At 40.9% G+C, this 24379-nt stretch overlaps 1 protein-coding gene across 13 annotated transcripts in view; it reads left to right on the forward strand.

Moving 5' to 3' along the window:
• LOC104261011 (transducin-like enhancer protein 4) overlaps positions 1-24379 on the forward strand; it is a 97277-nt gene that overhangs the window by 21085 nt on the left and 51813 nt on the right. For 6 of the 13 annotated variants that reach the window (XM_059833520.1, XM_059833516.1, XM_059833524.1 and 3 more), the window contains exons 5-6: positions 9863-9925; positions 19023-19097. In XM_059833520.1, the coding sequence (XP_059689503.1) occupies positions 9863-9925; positions 19023-19097 (138 nt within the window). Of the gene's footprint in view, positions 1-9862; positions 9926-19022; positions 19113-24379 lie in introns of all 13 variants that reach the window. The other 7 variants (XM_059833521.1, XM_059833522.1, XM_059833526.1 and 4 more) reach the window with 3 other exon arrangements.

Below are 24379 nucleotides of genomic sequence, written 5' to 3' on the forward strand. Positions count from 1 at the left end.
AAAAATAGCAAGAAACCCCAGTTGCAGAACTGCTGAAATCCTAATAGAGTTATTTTCAGCAGAGATAGTTGTGATGCACAATGATTGAAATTATGAGCCGTGACAATTCATATCAATATTTTCTCCTCAATAGGAGTTGGAGCTACAGACTGTTGTTTTGTTGCTGCTCTCAGGAAGGCAGCATTCTGCTGTGTCAAGAATCCCTTCCTGTTGAGCTAGTTGCTGCGGCAAGTGTTTTACTTAAAAAATATGAGTATCAATCAGTATCATCTGAGTTGCGGCAGAGATGCGTGAAATGCTGGAACTTCCACTCTTTCTCTGTTGGACGTTTGCCAGCTCCTCAGTACTGTCCCTATTACTCTCAGGGCAACCTGCTCCAGAGAAAAGGAATTGGGATCCTGACTGGCTGTGTCATTGAATGCAGTACGGTGTGGTGTAAGCCCCGAGTGACAAGGCTGGTGATGGTTCATCCCAGCTTGCGCACCCATAGGGTGCTGCAGTATGGAAGTTCACAGCTGGTGCTTCAGTAGAAATGTGGCATTGCCATCTCAAAGCATGAGGAAATCATGAGTCAGCACCTGAAGTTCAAACTTACATTTGAATTCAGAGTAAAAGAAAATGTGCCCTACGTATACACCCTTAGTATTTTAGATAACTTTCATGTGTTTAGTGTTGATTTAAACAAAAAAAAAAAAAAAAGAAAAAAAAAGCTCTTTAGGTGGGAAAGGGAGAAAGGTGTCTTAAATGTAATCTGATTCTTAGATTATCGCTTTACTTTAGAAACTGGGACTTGATAAAACACCACCACCGAGTATGAAACATTTATCTTCAGAAAGAATTAACAGCTACCATACTTCCACTTGGTTTAAAAATTGAGATTGTAACAGGCCTTATTTGAAGGTGTCATTGCAAGGATCTGAAAATGAAGCTTGATTACAGCATTGCTATAAAATCCACTGCACTGTTCTTTCATCTCTTTCAGGGTGTTGTTAAAATTACACTTTTGTGTACTGGCTTAAATGGGGCAGGATTTTAATCTATTATGTCAAATACAAAAACCTGTTACCTTACTCTATTGAAATTGCACCGGAGCATTGCTCATTTTCATAGTACAACAGGAAGTTGCGATGGAAAAGGAGTTAAAATGTTGTTTCCTTTGTGTAGACTACTTTTCCTTGAAATAAACATCAGGGTTTTTTGCTGGATTTCTTAAGCTAATTGATAGCTATTCACCACGTGGTGTGAAGTTGCTGGGTAGGAAGAAGAGGTGAGGGATTGAAGGCGACACGTGACAAAGTTTTCAAACACTGTAAGAGTTCTTGTAACCAGACCTAACAAATCCGCTGAATAGGTCAGTGTGCTGATTCCTAGTACATATCTATTCTGGAAGCAAACATAATCATGTGTGATTATCAATGAATCAGACAGGCTACGGGCTCCACCTTTCATGATCTGCAGGGCTGAGGTGGGAAACCCGCAAAGGAAACCAGAGGTGGAAGAGAAGAATTAACCTTGTTCCTGATGGAGAAGGGCTGATTCCTGGCTTCCAGATGAATCTGGAAGAAAATAAATTGAATTCAGCAGTCACATGGCTTTTCCTGTTTTTATGGGGGACTTCGGATTGCCACTTTTGTAAGTTTATTGATCAGCCTTATGTAGTTCATTAAAACCTGCAACAACGTAACACTTGCTGGAGAAACTAAATTTTCTTCCTTCTTTATTGCCAGATTATTACGTGTTACCATTGGTTGCAGTGTTTTCTGCAAGCTTCAAGACTGAACGGTACAACCTCGTAGATGTAACTGGAAGTCTGGCACAAGCTTCACAGTTCTTAACTGTGATAGCATGTCAGCTTCTCGGTGATGAGCATTCGGAGCATACTGCTCCAGAGTAAGCACTGTAGCCATAATACAGAGAATTGGATGTAGGATAATGGGTGCCTATAGCGACTTCTGAATCTTTCTTTATGTGTATTTGCAAATGAAAGGTAAGCGATGATGGGCATCAGAAGTGGACGCTGACAGCTCTGTTTTGTAGAGGGAAAACGATTTTAGTGTTTATTTTGTGGTAACATTTAAAAAGAGCATCAGAACCCCCTTTCTTAAGCACTATATATGAAAATTTTAAAAGCATGGTTTCTTTTAGATTCACCTGCTAGAGGTTTTAGTTGTTTCCTGAAATGCTGCCTTCTTAATATTTTTTCCAGGGCAGTTAAGGACACCTCAAGTTAAACATAAGCTGCCTGAGAACAGGTTTTGACTGTCTCTCATCTTCCCCGCCCCGCCCCCCCCCCCCCCCGATGTACACATTATACACATCCAAGTAAATTAAAACTGTGCACTACAACCACTGTATGCATATAGTTGCAAGGACAGACTCAGACTGGCTTGTGCCATTTCCAGCAGATGCAGAACAACTGTGGTCAGAATCTTTGGAGGGATGTGTGAGAGGGGGTATCGAGTAGTAAGGCAGTGATGATTGTGCATGTGCTGTTGTGTTTCAGCTGTTACGGGGAAGATTGAAATGGGAAATTCTGACCTAATTGTGCCTAGGAGACAGATGCAAAAGGCTGAACTCGGAGCTGAAGCTGCCTTAGTGTGATGCCACAGGCTTATAAGCTTAGAAGATGTTTTGTTGGGTTTTTTAAACTATGAAATCAGATTTCTTCAGTTGGTGGAGAGTGGTCGAAACTTCTCATCCCTATGTTATGAGGCCATACTTCACAAAATAAGTATTGCTGTGAAATGCTGAGGATTGGTGGTAGGTGAAGGGACAGTACCTTATGGAGGACTTAAAAGCTCTGCTGATGGCAACAGCACCTCCCGTGGCAGTGTCCCCTTCTTACTTGTTTCTGTCTGCTTTTTCAGCTGCTGCCTTTGAGGAAGGGAAATTGAAGCCAGTCTCTGCCATTTCAAGTTCCACTTGCAGCCTTTTTTCTGGATGCTCTGCAACTGCTTGTGGCAGGGCAGGGCAGGATGCAGCTTGCTATGTGGTGGCAGCCTGAACAACTGAAGGACTACGGGGATCTCCAGGCTGTGCATTTTTATTCCCCTACCTGCTGGTAGAAGTCGATAATAAAAAAAAAAACATCGACTTCCTTGATGTGACAGTCTTGAAGCATGTTTATATGTCACCTTATTTGACTTGCTTTTTATTGTCTTAATCATGAATGATTCAGTATGTATATTTTCTTGCTCAGTGGAGCTCCACGTGGTTCTTGAGACATTAAATAAAAGCCATGTCTTATCAGTTCACTTCAGCAGCCCACGGATCGGGATGTACATTAGAAAATTGATTTTGAAAATTCTGCCACTCCGATTTATTGCTTATGTTGCTGTCTGCAGTATTTTGTGCAAAATAAGCGTGTAAATTAATTTACAAAGGGTAAGTATCAAGTTTACAGCACTTCATGAGCTTAGCTGAGATGTTCGTAAAGAAGGTTCATAGGAAAGTGAGGTGGACAATGTACCTGATTATTCAGCAGAGTCTGGTGGTCCCACTTGTGTTCAACTCGTACATGTATTGCTCACATTAAATCTCCCAAACTTGACAAATTGGCTTAATGAAGAAGTTGTTTTCTCTTTAGTATCCTTCTCACCAGAGAACTGTCCCCTCCACTCTTTTTGATTAGAAGAGTAGACTCTTTGTGGCTCAGTTTCCAAACACCATTCCTTTAGGGCTGAAGAGAAATTTTATATTCAGGGCTTGCAGTATTTCCTCCAGTTCTGTAGAACTGGAGTAAGCACTTCCAGACAACGGTCTGTGATTAAAACAAAACATATTCTTCTTTATGAAAGAAGAGTTAATTTTCTGTGAAATACTAAGATTAGCTTTTTTGCTTGCTTTATTCAGAATCGTGATATGTCTCATACAGTATAATAATGTTTTTTGTTCTCACTAATTTGTGAAATGCTTGTTTAGATATTATGGGTGTGTGCATGTGTTCTTGGTAAGCACTTAATAAACTAGATTGATCTTTTTGGCAAAGGCTGCATTGTGTAGAACAAATTAAACCTGAAATAACAGTTGTTTCAGATTATTTTTCTGAAAGTGTAATTGCATATATTCTTTTTCCTACTGGCTGCTGAAATGGGTTTCCCAATAGTGTTTTATTATTCTGTTTTATTTCAACAATACATATATAGTAGTTTTGTTTCCATTCCACTGACAGACCTACAGTCTCCAGTGGTAATTCTTTACCAGCAATTTTTTATAATTGTAATAACTACGAACTTTGTGAAATATAGTGGAAATATTTTCCTGAAGTTTATATACTATAAATAAAATCCCAATTCTCTTTTTTTCCCTCTGCCAAAAAAGAATGCAAATGGAGATTTTTCAGCAACAAATTGGTTCTGAACTCCCTATGTATTAGAACATTTCTGAGTATTTTACTATCTGGGTTTATATGACTCTTGCTTCTCTTTTAGTCCCCATCTGTGTTAAGAATTCGGACATACGCTAAAATACTTATCAAGGCACTTAAACACATTCCCATATTTTACCGTGTGCTTGTGTCCTATTTTAGCTGTGTGTGGCAAGGGTAAATTGAATTAAAACCCTATGTTGCCATCCTCAAAGGGATTTAGGAGTCTAATGGTCCGTCACATGCTCCCCTCTGTGTACAGCTGGTGGCTGCAGGGCTGTGGTTGTACCCCAAGGACTGGCTTTGCTGACCCCCCTTCAGGGCTGGGCTACCTCGTGGGACCTGAGGTGTAGCCTTGCCCACAGGCTTATTTTCTGAACATTTTTCAGAAGTCTTTATAGGCACTTACGAATTTAAAGGTCAGGTTTTCAGGCATATTTAGGCAATTAAATACCATTTAACCCTGGTCTTCGGTCGAAAAAATTTTGTTGGCTGAATCGGGGACCTAAGCTGTTGCTCTTGTATTGTGTCCCTGCAATAATGCTGAGGGATTGATACAGGTCTTCGTTCCTTTACTTGGATCAGATTCTGGCACAGTGCTTTTATTATCATCTCTTTATACACATAAGAAAATGAAAAAGTTATTAACATGGTAGTTAATAAACATTTAATCTTTCCCTCTCTTTTTAAAAAAGATACCATGTCAGTGGCTATGAAAAGTGCTCAAAACTGTTAAAATAGTGTCTTTTATAGGTGTCTCCCAAAGGAAGCAAATAACACAAGCTTGCATTAGATAAGTAGTAAGACGATTCCAGCTTGAGCCTTCCCTGCCTACCTCTCCCTCATCTTTTCTGGTTCCACGCTGGTGTGTTTTTATGCAAAACCAAGCATCTTTTGTGTTTAGGGAAAGGAGTAATAGAAGTGTCGGTGTTTGTTAACATATTTGACAAACTATGGCAGCGAAAGCTATCTTTTTTATATTTTGGCGTGAACAATCACCCTTTTATTGGGCCCTTAATGCTATTTCAGAGCATCACGCTGTATCCACAGGCAATAATTTAGCAGCTGTTTATCAGGAGCTTTCATAAAGCTTTGAATAGTATAACATTCAGTAACCCTAACAACAGCATTTCAGAATCTGTGCCGGTTTAAATGGGATATCTGTGAATGTAGTTGTTCAGGGATGCGTGACCCACATAACCTATAAATTTGATTGGAAGTTACAGTGCTGGCATAGGCTGATGGATAGCAGATTAGAGCCCTGATTAACCATGTGATTCACAGGCTGGGAATATATTGTCCTAAGAAAGATTCATCAGATGCAATCAGAATTTCAAGTGGTCAGATGAAATTCAAATGCGATGTGTGCTTCTTTCCCCCCGCGCCCCCCCGCCTCTTCCTTGTGCTTTTCTTCTTAGGTTGCCCTCTGTTATTTATTTATTTATTTATTTATTTTATTTCCAGAGCTGAAAAATACTTCTTTGATGAATCTGCTCCTCACCCTAAAGCTGTCTGTCTGTTATTCATCAGAAAGCAGGTCGCAGTTCAGTGAGCAGAAGAAAAGATTTTAATAGAAGCTGTGCCAAGGGCTGTAATGCATCATTTTAGGGCCCTAATTACATTACAATGACAAATATCAATGGTGACAACAGCAATAACCTACATCCTTTAATGGCTATGCTGGAAAAGGAGTTCGGGCGCTGTGCCATCAGATTAGACTTGGTTTCAAAACATAGGCCATTAGAAGTATGTGTGTCCACAGTATTATTGGCCGATAACTGAGGCCCAGTGGAAAGTCCTGTAAATAAGCGACGCCTCTCTAAAGCCTTGACCCATGGGACAAAAGAGGCAAAATTATGTGACCGCGGAAGCAGCCGCGTTTCCGAGGCAACTTTGGCTTTCCGTGTCAGGAATTGGCTGCCTGATTCTATGAAATCATACTTTTTCCTTCCCCTGCCAATTAGGTTGATCATGAAAAACCTATTGGCCTGATGTGGAAGAAAAAAGAAAAGATCCTAAGCTGGTTTTTAAACGTAGGATTTTAAAAATCTGTATGAGCATAGAAATGTGAAGTGGACTCATGTTTTATTGTGTGTCTGACTTACGCAAAGAAGAATGAGTTTCCAGGCCCCCTCCAATGGCAGTAGGAATAGGTCTACTGAGATGCTAACCTATGTCATCCATACCTACACCTTCAAGTTTTAGGTTGGCATCGCAAGAAACTCACTCTAGCTGGCTTAAGGCGGCTAACTCCTTCTCTTGTATGTTTCGTAGCAAACAATCAAGCTTGTTGCTGTGGTGTTATCTGGTACAGCTAATTGCAGAAACAGTTGCAGGGTCAAGACAGAGGGTACTTTGTATTTCCTGCATGAAAATGTCTGGTTTAAGATTTTTTTTTTGGTACAGAATGTGTAATGTTCTTCCTATCATTTGTGCACGTACGCAGTGTTCTTCTTCATGCCTTCCTGCTGCCTGTGGTTTCCAAAGGTAGGCAGTCTGTGTTTCGATCGTGCTGTGCCTCTGTGGTCCGCTGCTGCTCAGTTGGGCTGTTAACTTGCTGCCCAAGTGTTGAGGGTGATAAAAAATAACTGTATGCACAACCATGCAACTGGGGATTCTCATTGTTGGGGGAAGTGAAGACCGTTTTAATTAGGAAATAGTGTAAACACCTGCTTTAGCGTAGCAAGGACTTCTCAGCTTTGTTGTGACTGGCCTAGCGGGCCCCTTGCCTAGCTGAGAAATGCTGCTGGGGAATGTGTCGGCATCTCCTGGAGCTGTTTGCAAGCTCTTTCTCTTCTCTGTAGGTTGAGCTGGGTGCTGTCTCCATCAGCTCACTTCCCTGCGTACACCATGAAAAGACTCGCTGTTCTGCAGTCCAGTGGGATTGATATAAAGAGGTTTATTACGGTTGTGTAACCGTTCATATTCGGTCACCTGTTTTCAGTTACTTACAGCTTTTTGGAAGACGCTTTTTAACTTAATGTTTCCCAGGCTCAGAATCTGCCAGAGGTGAACTTTTGTACAAATACTGAGTAAATACGTTTCAACCACTTTTTAGCCAGAAGAGCAGCAGAAGAGAGACATACTTCTTCTGTTGGGGGGTGGGGAGGGAAGTGATCAAAAGAAAAACATCATAGCTGAAATAGCTTGAAATAGCTGGGGTTGAGTACCTTAATAAAGAAGAAGCAATGCCTCAAAGTGAGTTGAACAAATTTTTTTTTTTCTGACTAAGCTGTACTTTAGCTGAACTAGAATTTACGGGTTTGATGGAGAAGTTGGTGAAGTTTTACAGCCTGTGTTCCTCAGGAGGTCAGATAAGACAACGGTAATAATCCCTTCTGGCCTTAAAAACTATGAATCTACAAGCCTTTTAGAATTACACGCTGGGCTTTTGCGTGGCACTTCGAGCCAGTTTTATTTTCAGTTGCTAAGCAGTGCAGTAGAGGCATCCAGCTAATGTAGCTGTGGTGGAAGAGTGGTCTTCTGCGGAGCACAGCCAAGGCAAAGGCTCTCCGCAGGAGGTGGGTGAGGTTGCGACAGGCATTTTAAAGATGGGTAGGAGGAGTTGTTTTGCAGTGGAGGAAGGCATCACGTGCCTTTTTCTGCTAAGGCATTTATGTGTGTTAAATGGCAGGTCAGAAGGGCTTCAGCTCAAGTCAGTAAGGCCACACTTTGGAGTTTTCTCTTCATATGGAAAAGCCTCAAAGAGCAGGATGCATACTTTTCTCTTTGGTTTTAAAGCACTCAGGAGATTCCTTTAAAAAAAAAAGTGTGGCTGGGATCCAAAATTTGGAAATTACTAAATTAATGGTGCTTGAACCACCACAGCACAGGTACTTTGGAGCTGTGCATTATATTACGATCTACAATTCCTTAATCAAATATTGTTTCTCAAGTAGTGCCATATTGGATTGTGCAGCCTCTCTGGCTGAAGCTTAAGAGGCACACATCTTGTCACTCCCTCTACTGCTCTGTGTAACAAGCAGTACGTAAATCTCTGTGTCAACTAGTATAGTGAACACTAACTATTTAAAGGGGTATTTAAGTTTTACGTTGTGTGTTATCTGATATTACAGGCACATACAGACCTTTGAAATTAGCACGTAATTTAGTTTTGTGGTGAACGGAATATATTCTCAAGTGTTCTTTAAGGTACCTATGCTGCTGAATAAACAGAAAAGGTGTAGTAGATGAATGTAAAAAATGTACTAAAATGCCTAACTTCAGCGAGATGAGAACTTGCATAAACAGTGAAGACCAGTGAGAAGATACTGGGACACTGTAACACAGAAATTGCTGTATAAATAACCTACAGGAGTTTATATGGATTTCAGAGAAATGAAGAAATTGCATTGCAAAGTAGAGTGTGTTAACTCGAGTGTGTCATGGTATGCACAAGGTGGCAGAGTTAGTTTCACACCTACCCTTGCCTCTAGCGTACCTCGTCTTTTGGTTACGTAGCTGCGTAACTGTAATATTCCTTGAACCCAGATTTACTTTAGATGTGGTTTTGACTTTTTTACTGCTAGTTCTGCGCCTTTCTCTTCTGTAGGTTCTTTCCCAAGCGTTTGCAATTTAAAAGACAGCATAGCAAAAAGGCTGGAAGGGTTGCTGTTAAAAGAAGGAAGCCACAATTGCACAAGTTTGTATGTCTTCGTCACACAGTTAGTGACTTTGCAAGAGAAAGAGCATTCTGTCCTACCATATAATGAGAAACTGACCCTGGTTACAATTTATTGTAAGAAGGTTATGATTTATTCTTAGAAAGTCTATGTAGCTTTAAATATTCTGTTTCTGGAGCTGTAATTCTTGTGTTATCTTTCCCAGTCTCCTCTGTCTCTATTGAGATTTGCAGATTAAATACACAGAATAAGAATTGATCTGCAGTATGGAAATAAAACATTGTATATTACTCATTTCTGATCACATGAAAGTAACTACTATTAACCTCGGGCTTGATAACAGCATAAATATGATACAAGACTGCAGTATCCCTTTCTAAAATATGTGGTAGAATGATTATCAGTGAAGTTGTATATTGTGTTGCTAATGTTCTCATGATATGCAGTATTAGTAGAGAAGTAGTTGGTTTATTTGTTTCCTTCGCTTACAGTGGCGTTGTTGTAGTTTGAAATGATCCTTCTTTTTGCCTCTTAGGAGAGAGTTTAGTTCGATACACAGTATTTTTTGATCTTTTTTGTTACATCTCCTGAAGATTTTTTTCTTTAATTGCCTTTGATTGCGTAATCAGAATTAACTTTTCTTTGTGTCAATTCTAAACCATGTTCTTTAAGGAGAAGTTCTGAGCCTGAAATTATTAGCTTCCTAGGTATTGTTGAATTGGTGTCGAAACACTTTCGTTATTTTGATAATCTGTCCTGGCCGGAGGATGACTAGAGATGAAAAAAACCAAACAAATGTATCTTCTGTGTTCATGGGTGACCATCGCATCTGAGAATTTATGTAATTGAACTTCTTTCTTCTTGTCACTTGCAGGCAGAAATTGTCAAGAGGCTGAACGCTATATGTGCACAAGTCATTCCCTTCCTGTCCCAGGAGGTAGGTAGTCGTTTGTGCTGGCGCTGATCTAAATGATTGCCTCATCGTATCTATTACAAAAGTGGGACTTTGTGTTGAGACTGTTTCTTTATGAATCTCTTGGTGCTTGTACATGACTTTCCACTGTGCTGTTATCACTGTAACTTCATTATCTTCTCCAAGTCCCTTATAATATCATTTAAATATATTTATGAAATGGAACGTGTTGTAATGTGCTAAGGAAAATTTTAGTTGTTTAAATATTTTGCTCTCATGTACAATGCAGTTTTTTTCACAGTTAGGACTTTGTCGGTCTGAAATCAGAGGATAGCTTACAAAAATGCTAGAAGGGCATGATTTGTGCTACATTCTTGGCAGCAGGTATTAAAGTTTGGCAAAAACTTCTGTTTTGGTCTACCAACTAGTGATGTTCAATGCAGTAAACACACAAATGCAGCTTTTTTTCTGCCTTTTTTCTCTCTACATGCTAGATTACTTACTACCTTAAATCCATTTATGTTTTCTCTGTATTTGGGGAATGTAGCCAGAAGATTGGAACTCACTGTGAGCTAATTTCTGTAAGCACTAATTTTCCCCAAATTATGATTTGCTGGTATTATCTTGAGTGCACTGTAGACACTTTGAGGGGCACTGGGATTTGGGGGAGTTGTGGGAGCTAGCGAGGGAGCCTTGGTGCCACAGGCGTGTGTGAAGTAAAGTGAAAGTGTGGTTCATGAAAGGAGACCCCGGGTGCGTAACAGCTTCCCCTGCCCACCCTGCTGGAGGAAAGGGGCTGGAGACTGGGGTCTGCTGGCGCAGGCTGGCATGCATCTATTTAATGCATGGTTTCATTTCAGTAGAATCGGTAGCTGAGAAGTCAAAGCTGGAGGGTGTGTTTCTGTGCATTGCATCCGTCAAACATCGTGCCTGAGAACATGCTGCGACTCTTTCTCCCACCTTTTCCGTTGTTGCATAAAGTGCCATTGCTTTTCAAGAGAGCTGCTCATCCTGCTGCAAACGAGAGGCTGTGTGCTCAATATTAGCATTCACCTGATGCACTGCGCATGTGCACGCACGTGTGCATCTGTGTTTGAAATGAGAATAATGCTGTCAAAACTGGAACCTGACAATGTTCATGAGTGCCACTGTACTCTCTGCTTATAAAGATGGATTTGTGGAAACTAAATGATGTCTAATGATCTAGTTATGTCGTTGGGGGACCAGAATTTAAGTCCTGAATGGATCCAAAACGAGTAGCTGTTGATTTTGTACTTTGACTGCAACAGAATTTCTATACATCTAGTTACGGGGGTTTATTTGCTCTGCAGGAATAGCATAGCATATAAAAATGAGGTGTAAAGCTGATTCATACTCATGCTAAAGTGAGTGCTAAAATGAGATGATTTTGAAACAAAGGCAGGGGTGAGTACTTGGCAGGCAAAACTGTCATCTTGGCAAAGATGTGGGATCAGCATTTCCATGACAGAGACATCTTCTCTAGAGTATGTGATACTGTGTTTAGAAACTTTGTACCAGTATACTACTGCTGGTACTGGTACTGCTATTTTCAGCTGAAATGCCAAACAAAACTTTATTACTGTACATAAGTAGGTCACACTGCTTTGCTTGCTCTGCTTCCACAAACCCAGCCCATGTGCTTTCTTGGAGTAGGTGTTTCTTGCCAGGCAGACAAGCAAAGGGATTACATGGGCTTAGAATACAGTTGAAGACGGGCGTGTTTGAGTCACAGTGACTGATAGATTTTGGCCTTTGATTTTGGAAATCCTAGCCTCCACCCCCTCTATATGCCCACACGGAATTGAGAAGAGAAAAAAAAAAAGGCTGTAGGTTTTGAGCTTTGATGTTAGTGGCATCCCACTCTTGTGGGCATGGGCTCTCTCCTTTTTCCCTGCTGCATATGTCCCTGTCCCCTGTGTAAGTCTCCTGTCCCTGGAGCTAAATCGCCCTGGAGTCATTCTCCTGAAAGCTGGTATTGGTACATTTTAAGTCCCTGCCTTAGAGGGAGGAGCCACTGTGATGGCTGCACATTGTACTTCCTTATTCTCTTCCGTCAAAGAGATTCTCCCATGTGGTGCGCACATGCAGTTACTTGAGAACTATGAGCCAAGGGCCCTGATCACTGTTGAACAACCTCCTGGCCATCAAACTAGGCATGGAGAGCAATTTTAAAGTAATTCTGGACTTAGCCATTGCAGTAGCTTGTCATTAATATGCCAGTTGTCAGAACTCTGTAGGTAGACAACTGAGATGATCCAGATTGCAAATTTAGAAAATGATGCTATCCCACTTCTGTCATGGGTGCAGTATCACCCAGTGAGGGCTTAAGTGCACCAGCGTCAGTGTGCTTAATGACTGTTATTTACTTTGTTAGGCTTTAGGTCACAGCTTTATGTTAAGCAGTTTTAGATCTGAAAACAGGCTCTCGTACGGCTTCCGTGCTAGTGAGCCTCTGCTTTTTAAATCCATGGACCGTAAAGTTTCCTTCACCTGTTTGCACGTCTCGTTTACCAAGTCTTACAGCTCCTCTTCTGTGCATGTTGCATGGTGTCAAAGCTCTTTGGCTACCGAGGAGATGGAGAGGTCAAAAAAAGTTCACAACTTCAGTGTTTTTAGGTGCATTGATGAAGACAAAAGGGAGCACTTCCAAAAAGCCAGTGTATACATTCATCTTTCATGGAGGCAAGTGGGCTTTCTAGTTCACTTAGCAAGAGGGGAGGGGGACTAGACAACAGAGAGGGACTGAAAGGGGAAGCACAAAAAAACTTGTCACATGCCTTGACAGTGCTACTGATCATGATCGTTTTCATATTGGGGTTAGGAAAATCTTGGTAATTGTTTGACCTCTGTTAGTAGAAGCGCTTACTTAAATCAGTTTATATTGGCATATGCTGATGAGGCAAAAGAGATCTGATCTCCAGATTTGAGTATTCTGCTAGTCTTGGTTTCTGTCTAATTTGTGTCTTTAAAAAGTGAGTGTCTTAATGGAAGCCTCTTTATTTCATCATCTAGATTAATAGAGAATTGAATTGCAGCATGCTTTTGCTGTTTATGCATTTTGCATACAGTCTAATTGTGGAATAGTGGCTGAAAAATCTGATCAGGCTCCTTTGTATGGTGCCTGAGGGAAAAATGAAAAAAAAAAAAAACACAGTGGTTACATGCACTGATGGCAACATTATTGCCTCATAATAGCACCAGGTTAACTTGTCTTATTGCTTGTTAACTTTGTAAGGAATCAATGGCTTGTGATAACTCACTTAGAAGTAAGAAATCGTGGCCAAAATCGCTACAGATCTTGTGAAAAGGATGTAATTATAATACATCACCCTACTGTGTACTAGTGCATGCTTTGTTTCAGGGGGCAATCCAGTAAAGTATCCAGGAATTTCTCTAGGCTTTAGTCAGTTTTACTGTGCTGTACATCATCTAAGCTTATATTGAAAATAAAGTTCCTAACCTGCCTAAATACACGGTCAAGTGGTACCTTGTTTTTACGTTGATGCTGACTTACACAGACTGAAAAACAGCACCAAGAAATATAAGCTTCCCATTTTGATAGGAGGGAGTGACTTTGTGGTCGAGGCATGAGATGGACCTCAGGGGTGATGTGTGTTCAGTTTCTCCTGCGGTTGCAGGATTGCTTTGTTGCAACAGTCATTTTCCACCTCCCTGTGATGTTGTGAGATAACCAGTGTGCTCGAAGTAGTTGCTATTGCATAAGGTGAAGGGGGTGCCTGCAAGGTTGTAGGTAAATACTTGGAGGTTGTTAACACTCATTTAACTTAGTTTTGATCTGCTGCAGCTGGTATAGATAGTGTGATGTTCACATCATCAAATGACCTAGCCAGTAAGATGTAATTCATTTTGGGTCTAAAGCCGTAGATCATGCCTCTGCTAATTTATGCTTCTTCTCAGTGGAATTTACCAGCTGCAGCACAGTGTGATGCTTGCACGACTCTGAGGCTTTCAAGTTGGGGCTGGTTCCTGTCCGGTCAAGGTGGTGTGTGTGACTGGCTGCAACCTGAGGCTATCGTTGTGGGACCCTGTGGACTATCAAGTGCTGAACGACCTCATGTGCTGGATAGTCGTATTTGTTCAGTGTGGCTGGAGATACTCTCGTATCGCGGTTACCTTCTTTTGAGTAAATATTGACTGTGTTTATATTCATGAGACACATGCAAGCTGGCTGATTTACAGCTGATGATGTAGTTGTGGCAACCTGGAGCTCAGCACAACCTGCAAAAGCTGCTTGAGAAGCCAGACAAATGTTTACGGTGTTGTCCCTTGTCAACTTCCATGGAAGCATTACGTAGGACGGAGGAGGCTCTAATGAACTTTTTCAGAAGGTGCACTTTCTGTTCCACCTGCCAGTGAACTAGCTAATAATAAGTTGGAAGGATTGCTCTTTAATGGGGATCTTCAGTTCCCCATGCACAATAAGGTGGTCAAATATAAGTACAATAAAGTGCCAAGCACTGGCATGCATACATGCAAACAAACATACAAAAAGGAAATGCTGCATGCAGTCTTTTCCTTTCAAACACTTTAATATTAGTTGATGGTTTTCCTTTTATGAGATAGATATGGGCCATAATGTGCTTGCTCTTCACTGTACATACATTCCCTAGAGGTGCTTCTCAAGTTCAGTAAATTTGGATGAAGGGTGTGAGATCCATTATATAGAAGCAGAGCAGGAGTCCTTACGTGCTGTTGAAAAGGAAGTAGCTGTTGGTCTGAGATGTGAGAGGCTAGGAAGACAAAATTATTTTCCTCCATCTTAGATTTGCCTCAGACTAGAGCTGAAACAGTAAGTACAAAGAAGCTGTCAGACAGATATCGCTAATCCTTCTACCAAGGAAGGTATCTTATTAGCAATTGATGCATATATTGCTAATAATGTTCTTATGTTTTTATGAAGCGGTTGTTGTATCTTGTCTGAGGTACGGTGCCTGCATGCAGTGACCCTGCTAGTGCCTTTTAGTTTTGTAAGTGTGTGCTGTACTCCACAATAAATGTGTGTTTGCTTTCCGGTCCTCACTAGTGGTTTTGGCATGGCCTTATCTCGTTATGCTGTCTCTAGATTGGACTTTTGAGAATGGCACTGCTGCAGTTCTTAAGCAAGACCTGGTCTGTACTCCCTCCAAACAGATAATACAACAACAAAGTAATATGAATAAAACATAGCAGAGCCTGCTTGCTTCTGCAAAGTGAATTGTTCAGCATGTTTTGCTTCGGATGTTGTTGGCGGTGCCGGAGGCAGGCTGGAATTAGACATTTTTAACACCAGCGTCTGTGCATGCGCGCCAAGGGGGAATTTCGGCCACTCGGTTGCAGTCAGCACGGCTCCCCTGTCATTGGGAGCTGCAGGGAGCTCTTCCATGGTGTAAAAAGCCCGGGTATTTTCCACCATGCTGCAATGCATGTGCAGGAGCCAGGGCTAGGTGACAGGACAGTGTGGTGAGACAATGCGATGGTGGAAAAGCCTACATCCTTCTTGTGGCCTCTGTTGTTGCTACCCACTGTGAGACTGAAAGGAGGTGATTTTCCAACACAAGGCAAGTGCAGACACACTGCTCATTACAGAAGGCAAAAAGGGGTGGAGAGAAGAGACAGGGAAGAAGTTAAAAAGGAGAAACGATACTAGTCTGCGTGACAGGCGGGGCAGGGCATTGAGTTCACTGCTCTGGCCTGTTAAATGCAATGCAAAATACTGTTTTCCCATAACTGAAGAAAATGGGTCTGTCATTTGCTTGTGTGCACAGAGGAAGGCTGGCATTAAATATGTGTGAAAGCTGCAACCCTGTGTCTATACTCGGTTGGGGGAAAAAGTAGCCCTTTTTTTGTTGTTGCTGTTCTTACTTGGCTGTAAATCGCTGTGTGATCACTTGATGGGCAGGCTAATGTGTACTGTTTGGTTTTAGCATAATGCTGCTTGCTACCGGTGTGCTGGCTGGAAAAGGCGTTCAAGCACACGGCAAGCACTGGAGCCATCCATCCCCGGGTACCCACGCGGGCTGGGCCAGCCCGCTGCTGTCCCGCTCCACGGGCCCCTGGGCTCCCTGCCTCTCACCTTCGTTTTGGGTTGCAGGGAGTCCCCGGATCCTGGTAGGGCTCCTTCTCTGCGTGCAGAGATCTCCTCACGTTACGGGAGCCGGGGTCGGTGATGTGGAGCCCTCTGCCCACCCTGGGTTAAGGAACGCTGGGCGCAGCCGATGGGCTCGTCAAACCCTGCGTCGCGCTCTGCCGTGCTGCGGGGCGACTGCTTCCCTGTGTCTTTATCCACTGGAGTGCGTGGTTTGCGCCTGTGACTCAAAGTAGCCCCGGAGTCACTTGGGGCGCAGGCCCCCCGTGGGGTTTCAGGGAGCTGAGTCTACTTGGTTGCTGCAACAAGGTGGAGGTGATGGAGAGGCTAATTACAGACCATCTATTTTGGGTCTTTTGCATACTATGCCACTGAAGATTAAATCGATGTTAAAGCAGCTAGCAATAGGAGAGTTTTAATTGTCTCTACCGTACCTAATTTAGGTTCAGCGTTACAAGGCCCATGGGTTTTCTCCTCTCTATGAAGGCTTGATCCCAAATGAAAGATGCCTTGTGTGGCTGCTTAGGGAATTTCTGTCTTACAGTGCTTTCCAGCAGAAATCTTAAAGTGAGATTTTGGTACTCTACCCCTCCACCTCCTCTTCTGCTCACCTGGGAATGAAATAACGTTTTTCCCAAATACTCCTCAGAGCCATTCTTCTTACATTTGCTGTAAAGGAAAGGAAACTATTCAAACTCTTGTGGAGTTGACTTATTTTTCCAAAACCTGGATGAAAATTGGAGTAATTTCTACAATTACGTTGATGTTTTCAGGCCAGCTTTCTGTAGGTCTCTCAGAAGTTTTTTCTTCTGCCTGTGGGCCTGGGAACAGTATTTAAGTAAATGGGTGTTGGAATTGAACACTCATATATACAAATCAAGAGCTAGGTCCCTTTCTTCACCTCAGTGCAAAAAGCATTGCCTAGGAAATGGTAGGAAAGCAAAGATGACTGTAAATCTCTCAGTAAATTATTTAAAAAAGAAAAAAAATTAAAATATTTTTAAAACCTATTTTTGGGTGCTGTTTTTTGGATGACTTGATCAAAAATGCTATGACCCATTTTTGGTGTGGCTGACCTCCACCAGAAAATGGTGGTATAATTTTTATGATCACCGCATTGTCATATAGAGCCACAGGTCACCGGGCTTTCAGCTACATAACTGATGAAAGCTGTACCTGTCCTTAACATGTGATGACCTGGAGATGATAACACATTGTCAGGAACTTGAGGCTTGAGTATCGTAATTTCCATTTTACTGGTTATCTGTGATGATGATACTCCACTGCATTTTTTATTTTTTTTCTGAATGCCAAGAACCCATTTACTCACATTCGGCCTGCTTTTTGTTCTTTACATTGTCTACTTATGAGTGACAGATTTGTTTTATGTTAGCACTGTAGCTTTACAAAACTCTACACGGGACTGCTGTGATTCTGGTCGCAGCAGTGTGTTATTTGCTTTTCTGGCATTTCTTTCATTTAATTCTTCTTTGCTTAAAAACAAACAAACCTTAAAACCATTTTCTTCCTTCTAGGAGTGTTTTTAAATTACCTCCTTCATTATTTGCATTTATCCTTTTTTTTTGTAGTTGAGGTCAGCATTCTTACAGTTACAGGTGGATTTTTAGACTTGCTTTTCCTCACCCTGAGGGCTTTTATGGGAGAGAGTTTATAAGTGAAAATACCATTTTTGTTTGTGCGTTGCACTGAGAACTGGCAAATCTGAGACTGCGAAGCCCCCGAGGTAGCGAAGCCCTTCCTTACAGCCCCCTCTTCCAGCAGGGCTCAGGGTGCTTGCTGCCTGGGGAGTCTTTCTGATGCCCTTCACCTTCTCTTGTGTTGGAGGAAGTTTTGAGGATTTGGTTCCTCACCTTATTTTATGCAGCTTTCTGCGCTGGTAAGGATGCACAGGACGTGTTGCTGCATGGTCCGTACCTTGGCCCTGCTCTGCCTGTATACACAGCCATGGGGGGCAAACTGGAGACTTTAAAGAGACCCTCTCAGCCCCTTCCTTAAACTTTGCACCAAAGAACATCTAGACGTTGGTTTTGATGCAGAGCTAATGTTTCATCATTATGGTTTCAGCATCTTTCAAAATAGGCAAGAACTCACTCCTCTCCATGTCCATCCTGTGGCTGTAAATCAAAGATGACTCACTCCCAGTGCAGATCGCACAACCTACTTGCAGTTCTGTCTTGACCCTCTCTTGCACCAATTTGTCACGTGTAATCCTGATCCTGCAACGCTGCCTGTGCAGATGAATTTGCCACCGGTGGAGCTCTGAACACGCATGGATCTGGTTGCAAGATGAGGACCTTATTTTATTTGTAGTTGATGTTTTCAAATAAGTATCAATCAGGTTTCAGCGTGCAGCAATTTTGAATTTACTGCAGGAATACAGTATCACTCAAACTAAGATAATATAACCACTGAAGCTTGTAAACTGTGTTGTTAATTAGACCATGTGTTTTTGATGGACTTCTTAAAGCTATTAAAATATACATGTTGGGGATTGAAATAATTAGTTCTCTTTCACATGTTTGACAGAATTGTGAATGGCATTTTAAATTTCTTTCTTACGGTTGAGCTGCTTTGAAATGTACCCGTGATGTGGGTGCCATGTGCTTCTTGAAAATACGTACCTTTCTTTTTCAGTACCTTTTTTTTTTTAAAATCAAAAAGTTTCTGTGACTGTAAGGAAAGTGGCTTCCATTTTAAGTTGGTATGTAAATTCAAAAGCTGATGAACAAAAGGACAGTTCCCCGTTTACCCAGGTTGTAAAATAGCTCTTTTGAGGAGTAAGGATGTAAGTCCTGGCAAGTAATGACATAAATAAAATCCTCCACTTACCTGATACTCCTGCAGATCAACACAGAATGTGACTGTCTGTTAGAGAACAGTTATTTCAAGCCCTGCATGTGTTTGAAAAGCGAAGAAAAAAGATAAAAGGAAGAATCTGTGCTTAATAATTTAGAAAACAAATAATTTTATTCTGTTTCTGATCTTCATTTATAGCACCAGCAACAAGTGGTGCAGGCTGTGGAGCGTGCCAAGCAAGTGACCATGGCAGAACTGAACGCAATCATTGGGGTATGTGGTCTTTCTGTTTTAGCTCTAATAGAGTTTGTAAATAGCTTTTCTTTTTCTTTCGCTCTTTTATGAACTCATTTCCATCAGGAGGGCAAAAGTTGTGGGCAGTGGTGGTGTTCAGTAGCTTGATCTTCATAAAAGCAGGTTACTACCTGAAAACTTTTGCTTGTGCCGAGAAGACTAATGGGGTAATTAATGTCTGTGTTGTATCCATTCCCCGAACCTGCGTCGGTATCTATTTTATTCTTGTCCTTTTTAAGTAACATTGCTTCCTTTGCATACCGCATGCCAGTCCGCTTCTGCAGCCACCATAACAGGTAGCCTTCATAGGACACACTGTGCTGTTACTATTCTTTTAAAAAAACCCAAACAAACCACAACCAAAATTGACGGCAAAATGACTTGTCACCAGTGCGCTCATAGGTGCCCTGCTCCCAGTCATCTAAAAATACGGGTGTGTGGAGTCCCTCTTGTAAAACCTTTACTGCCAGCAGTATTAGCCCGGTATAGCAGTCCTGCACGGTTTTATGGGTGTGGGCAGTCACAGTGTTTACATTTTACAACTGGAGAGGAAGGGCATAACAACGAAAGCCGTGGCTGTTCACACTACGTAAAATAAAAGGTGAGAAGTCATAGCTTAATAGCACATTATTCACATGTATAATTATGCAGCTGGTGCAAGCAGTTGTTTAAGTTATTCTAATGAAGACACTACAACTGTACTTCCCATCTTCTGCACCCTCCCAAATGCTTTTTCTTTTGTGTATAGATTATACATAAAAGTATTTTCCTTTTTTTTATTCAGTGTATCAAACACACTTTGAAATGCTAATTATTCCATTTACTTTCATTAAAATTCAAATTGCTGAGTGAAGATGTGGATAAGGGTCGCCGAATAATCAATCTGAAGTGAAGATATTGCTTCAATTATGCCTCTGCCTTTTAACAAGAAAATCAGGACTCTCTGATCATTGCTGACGGTAGTGTAGAGCAGCAGTCTGATTGTAGCTTGTTTTTAATAGGCTGTTTCTAACTCTATATTGTATCCCTCTGACCACAAGAAAACACTGGTAGTCAATTAGAAAATATAAATGGAAAAGAGTAACCTTTATTTCCTCTGAAGTGCCCGTTAGAAAGAAGGAGGTGAATCGGAGCGAGTCGTGTAGAATCATGAATAACATTTGTTGTATGTCTTTTACGCTCCAGCGGGGAGAGTGGGAGATGAATAATTTCCCAATTAGTTTTCATTACCTAACCAAAAATATTGCCTTATATTAACATTCTTTGCATAAAGTAAGTAGCTAAAGGTTGGCTTCTTTATTAAAGAAGTTTTTATATGTGTGCTGCATGTGCATTCGTAGCGAGTGTGTATACGTGCATGTACCATTTTGTGTGTGTGTTATGTGCACACACACGTGTATGAATAATAACAGTCTGTTTGTGTACATTTTTGCCATTCACCTTTGTATGTATTAGGGAGACTGCAACAAGCAATTTGCTTTCTGGTAAAGAATACGTTGATTCATGTAGAACGTGATGTTACAGATACTGGCTATTGCACTCGTTATTTAAGTTTATCCTGCTTTCATGAACCACTAAACCACACAAAATAAATATAAACAGACTAGAGACTTGTCTGGGAGCCTGGCAGTAACTTTTGTTGGTCTTCCCCCACCAGACAGAACTAAATTTTCTGGTTTGTTTGTTGCTGTCTGAATTTATCTCTTCAAGTCAGTTGAAATTCTATTGCCTCAAATTTTCATAATATCGGACTTTAAGTTTTGTGCATTAAAATGGGACAGCTCTCACCTCCCTCACAAGACTCGTTTTTACCTTGCTTTACTGCTTTTCTTCACTCTCGTGTTTTATGTTGACTTAGGAAGTGCTGTGTGGCCCTCTCTTTAGTTTTAGAGAAACAGGAGGAATACGGACTGAAAATTTTGTGTTCATCAGGTTTAAAGAGAATCTAATCCAATCTGTAAGAGATTAATTAAAAAAATTGAATAAATAGGATAGCAAGATATCAAAAAAGCTTAAGTTCTACTTGCATGAATACCTACAATAATGTTATGTCTGCACTTAGATTTAGAGTCTGAAAATCTAGCATGGGACTAAAGGCTTGTTATACTCTGTAAAGTGAATACGAATAAAAATAAAGAACATAATTTGAAGTCATGGCTTTTCTAGATCACTAATTATATTGTCTTATGTTATTTTGCCATTTGGTAAGTCTGACAGAGTTTGTGTCCTTTTAACCCTGTGATATTTTAAAAGCTTCTGAAGTTCATTGGCTCTTTACAGTTTTTAAAAATACATCTTTTATTTACCCATTGAGCTGTGTATCAGATGAAGACAGAAGCGGTATTTGAGTTTTTGAAATAGCACTGTAGCTTAAGTTTCTCTGTGCTTTGGGGGGGTCCTATTCAGTTCACCTCACTGATGCTAAACCCTTTTGGTTCGAATGGAGGAACCCTGGGTTTGAGTTTAAAATGAATTTACCGGAATGGAGGATGGCACAAGAAAAGAATTGAATGTGCACAAATCATGTCTCTCTCTGTGTTTCATATGTATTTATTTTTGTATGAATGTGCTCTGATTTAATGGAATCTGATGAAGCACCTTTTAGCTTTGCAATATTATTCTATCTTCATTGGTAAATGAACCAAGTCACTGGTCCATGCAGTTTAAATGCAAAATACTGAAGTGAGCCTGGAACCCGGAGAGACTGCTTGTTCTCCTGACAATAAACTAGTCGTGTTTAATGGAATGAAACACAGTTATAATGACTTCTTTCACAGGTCATGTTCAGTTTAAAACTGTTGACGGGCTGAAACAAGTTAAATATCATCTATCTTCTTCTGGAGAGATGCAGAGAGAAAAACTAAGCCAAAACTAGGTGTCATAAGCATGCTGGAGGAGGACTGTAAATCTGCAGGCATCCAGACTCTGCATCTGGTGTTTGCCATGGACAGTATGGTGCAGCATTGTTGCTCGGAGCGATTTGTAGTGCACATCCAGAGCTCCTTTCCAGGTTGGGTGTATCGGGATGAGCAGTGTGATGTATCCAGTTGATCTTGTCGTGTGTCATAGCTGCTGTGTTTTTAAATTAGAATCTGCAAGATCACACTGTTGGAACAACGCACAAATTGGAGCCTTAAATCAGTAATATGATCTAATTAGGAATGATGTTTTCATTTCCTGTATTATTAAATTGAGTTGTCTAACTACCTTAAAATGTTTTTGTTGGGTTTTTTTTTGGTGGGGTTTTTTTTTTAATCCATTATAGTATATAATCGGAACATGCTGTGTGAATGTGGTTACGTTTTAATAAGGGAACCAGGGAATTAACTTGTAACTTTATAAGAATTTTATCAGGGTATTTTTTTTTTTTTTTAATCCTCTGTTTAGAATAGTCAGTTTTTAACTGCAGTTGGGTAGTAAGGCAGAAATGGAGGCTACGGCTTGTGTGCTTGTTTATCACACGGAGAGAGATAAATGTGCTGAAAACTTAAGAACAGGTATGTGATGGTGTTCAAAGAAAATGCAGTTTAGCACAAGAAATGCTGAACCTCAATTTTTAGCAGTGACATTTTAATGATAGGAAGTCTGCAAAATTATTTGCCATCAATTGTGAAGGCAATAACAAGCCTTGGTGGTTTTTCACACCCTCTGTGTTAAGTGCTTTCAGAATGACAGCGTAAACTGTGTTGGAGAACTCCAAGGAAGTAAAACTGATTAAAATGTTCATGCTTGAATGGTGCTGATGGAATAGTTCATTTGGACTTTCTCTACCTCCTGCAGCTCAAGCTGAAATATTAAAATTCAGTGGATTTAAATCTCTCTCCCCTCAGCTCAGGAAAAAAACATTACATTTTAATAGGTTTTAAACTCATAATTCATTGGTTTGGAGCAGCACTATTAAATCTATTTAAATATTACTTGTATTACTAAGGAAATGATTTAAATGATTTTTCCTTTACCATTCTGTACATCTGAGTGAAAAAAATGGTTTTGGTTTAATTTTTAAGCATTTTGTTTTATTATGTCATTTTTATTATCTTCTTTAAAAATAAGCAAATGGCAGTTACTGGAAGAAGGGACTCCTGTATTGTCATATGTAATCATCAAGCTGTAAAGTTCCTTCTTTAATACACTCCTTGTCACAATTTCTGCCCTGTGTTTGAGGCTGAGGCGTTTGTTTGACCCATCTCGAAAGGTGTGTAATTTTTGGTTGCTTTCAAGCGAATAGTCCGTTTTACAGCAGTGGAGAACAACACCTGTTTAAAAAAATAACAGTATTGCCATTGCAGGCGCGGAAACCTTTGAAAGCGGTGCGGTGCAGATAAGTGCAAGCAAGTTGTAATAAAACCTGGGCATCAGTGCATGCTGTCGCTGCCGTGGTGCCAGCGGTCCAGGGCTCCTGCTGCCAAATGCTGAGGAGCCTTTTTGTGTTGGTGCTTAACGTCCGGAGGCATCTTCCACTCCTCGCGCTCCTTGTGGTTTGTTTCTGCCTCTCGTGTGTGCGTGCACAGTGAGGAAGAGTGAGGGGTTTTTGGTTGAACCAATGCAGCTGAGGGGGAATGTTTTAATTCCAGTTTGTATGGCAAAGTTGTTCCTGCTACGTGCGTGCGTTCAGAAACGGGAGCTTCAGGGAGTATGGGGAAGGGTGGTAGGACAAGAAAGTATGTTGTAGCATGGGGGCAACAGTCACTTGTCTCTCCAGCCCTTCTGTATTGCTTGTTCAAAGGTGTATTAAGCGGTGGTCGAAGCTTAAATGCTATTGAGTAAGTTGGCCACCTGCTGCGTGTTGTACACAGGTTGTTACAGTGGGAAGGTGGCAGAGGAGGTTGACTTCATGGGTGCGTGCTTTGCGTTGTGTTTGTTTGTGTACCCTAAAGAAACGCTGACATTCATTCTTCCCTATTTAATTACTCGTTTGCTGTTTGTATATTGAGGATGTGTGATGATGTGGTCCTGCAAATTTTTTGACACTGCCTAGCGCCTGAAATTGAATTGTAGGAGGAATTGTAGATAAAGAAGCCTTTTGGATGAGCACTTTTTGTTTTGAATTACATATCTGAAGTCTGGCTAGGTTAAAGATGCCATGGTTTTTTTGGGGAAAGAGATGTTTTGTAGGGATTTTTCTCTTCTCCCCTTGTTCCCAGCTGCCAGCTTCAGAGAGAGCCCTTCAGGTGAAGCCTAATTCAAAGAAATCTCTTCCATATGCATCATTATCCTGATTTAAAGAAGCTGAAAATGAGGCATACGATCTTTTTAGGGAT

The sequence above is a fragment of the Gavia stellata genome, chromosome Z, assembly GCF_030936135.1.
Source record: "Gavia stellata isolate bGavSte3 chromosome Z, bGavSte3.hap2, whole genome shotgun sequence".
NCBI lineage: Eukaryota > Metazoa > Chordata > Aves > Gaviiformes > Gaviidae > Gavia > Gavia stellata.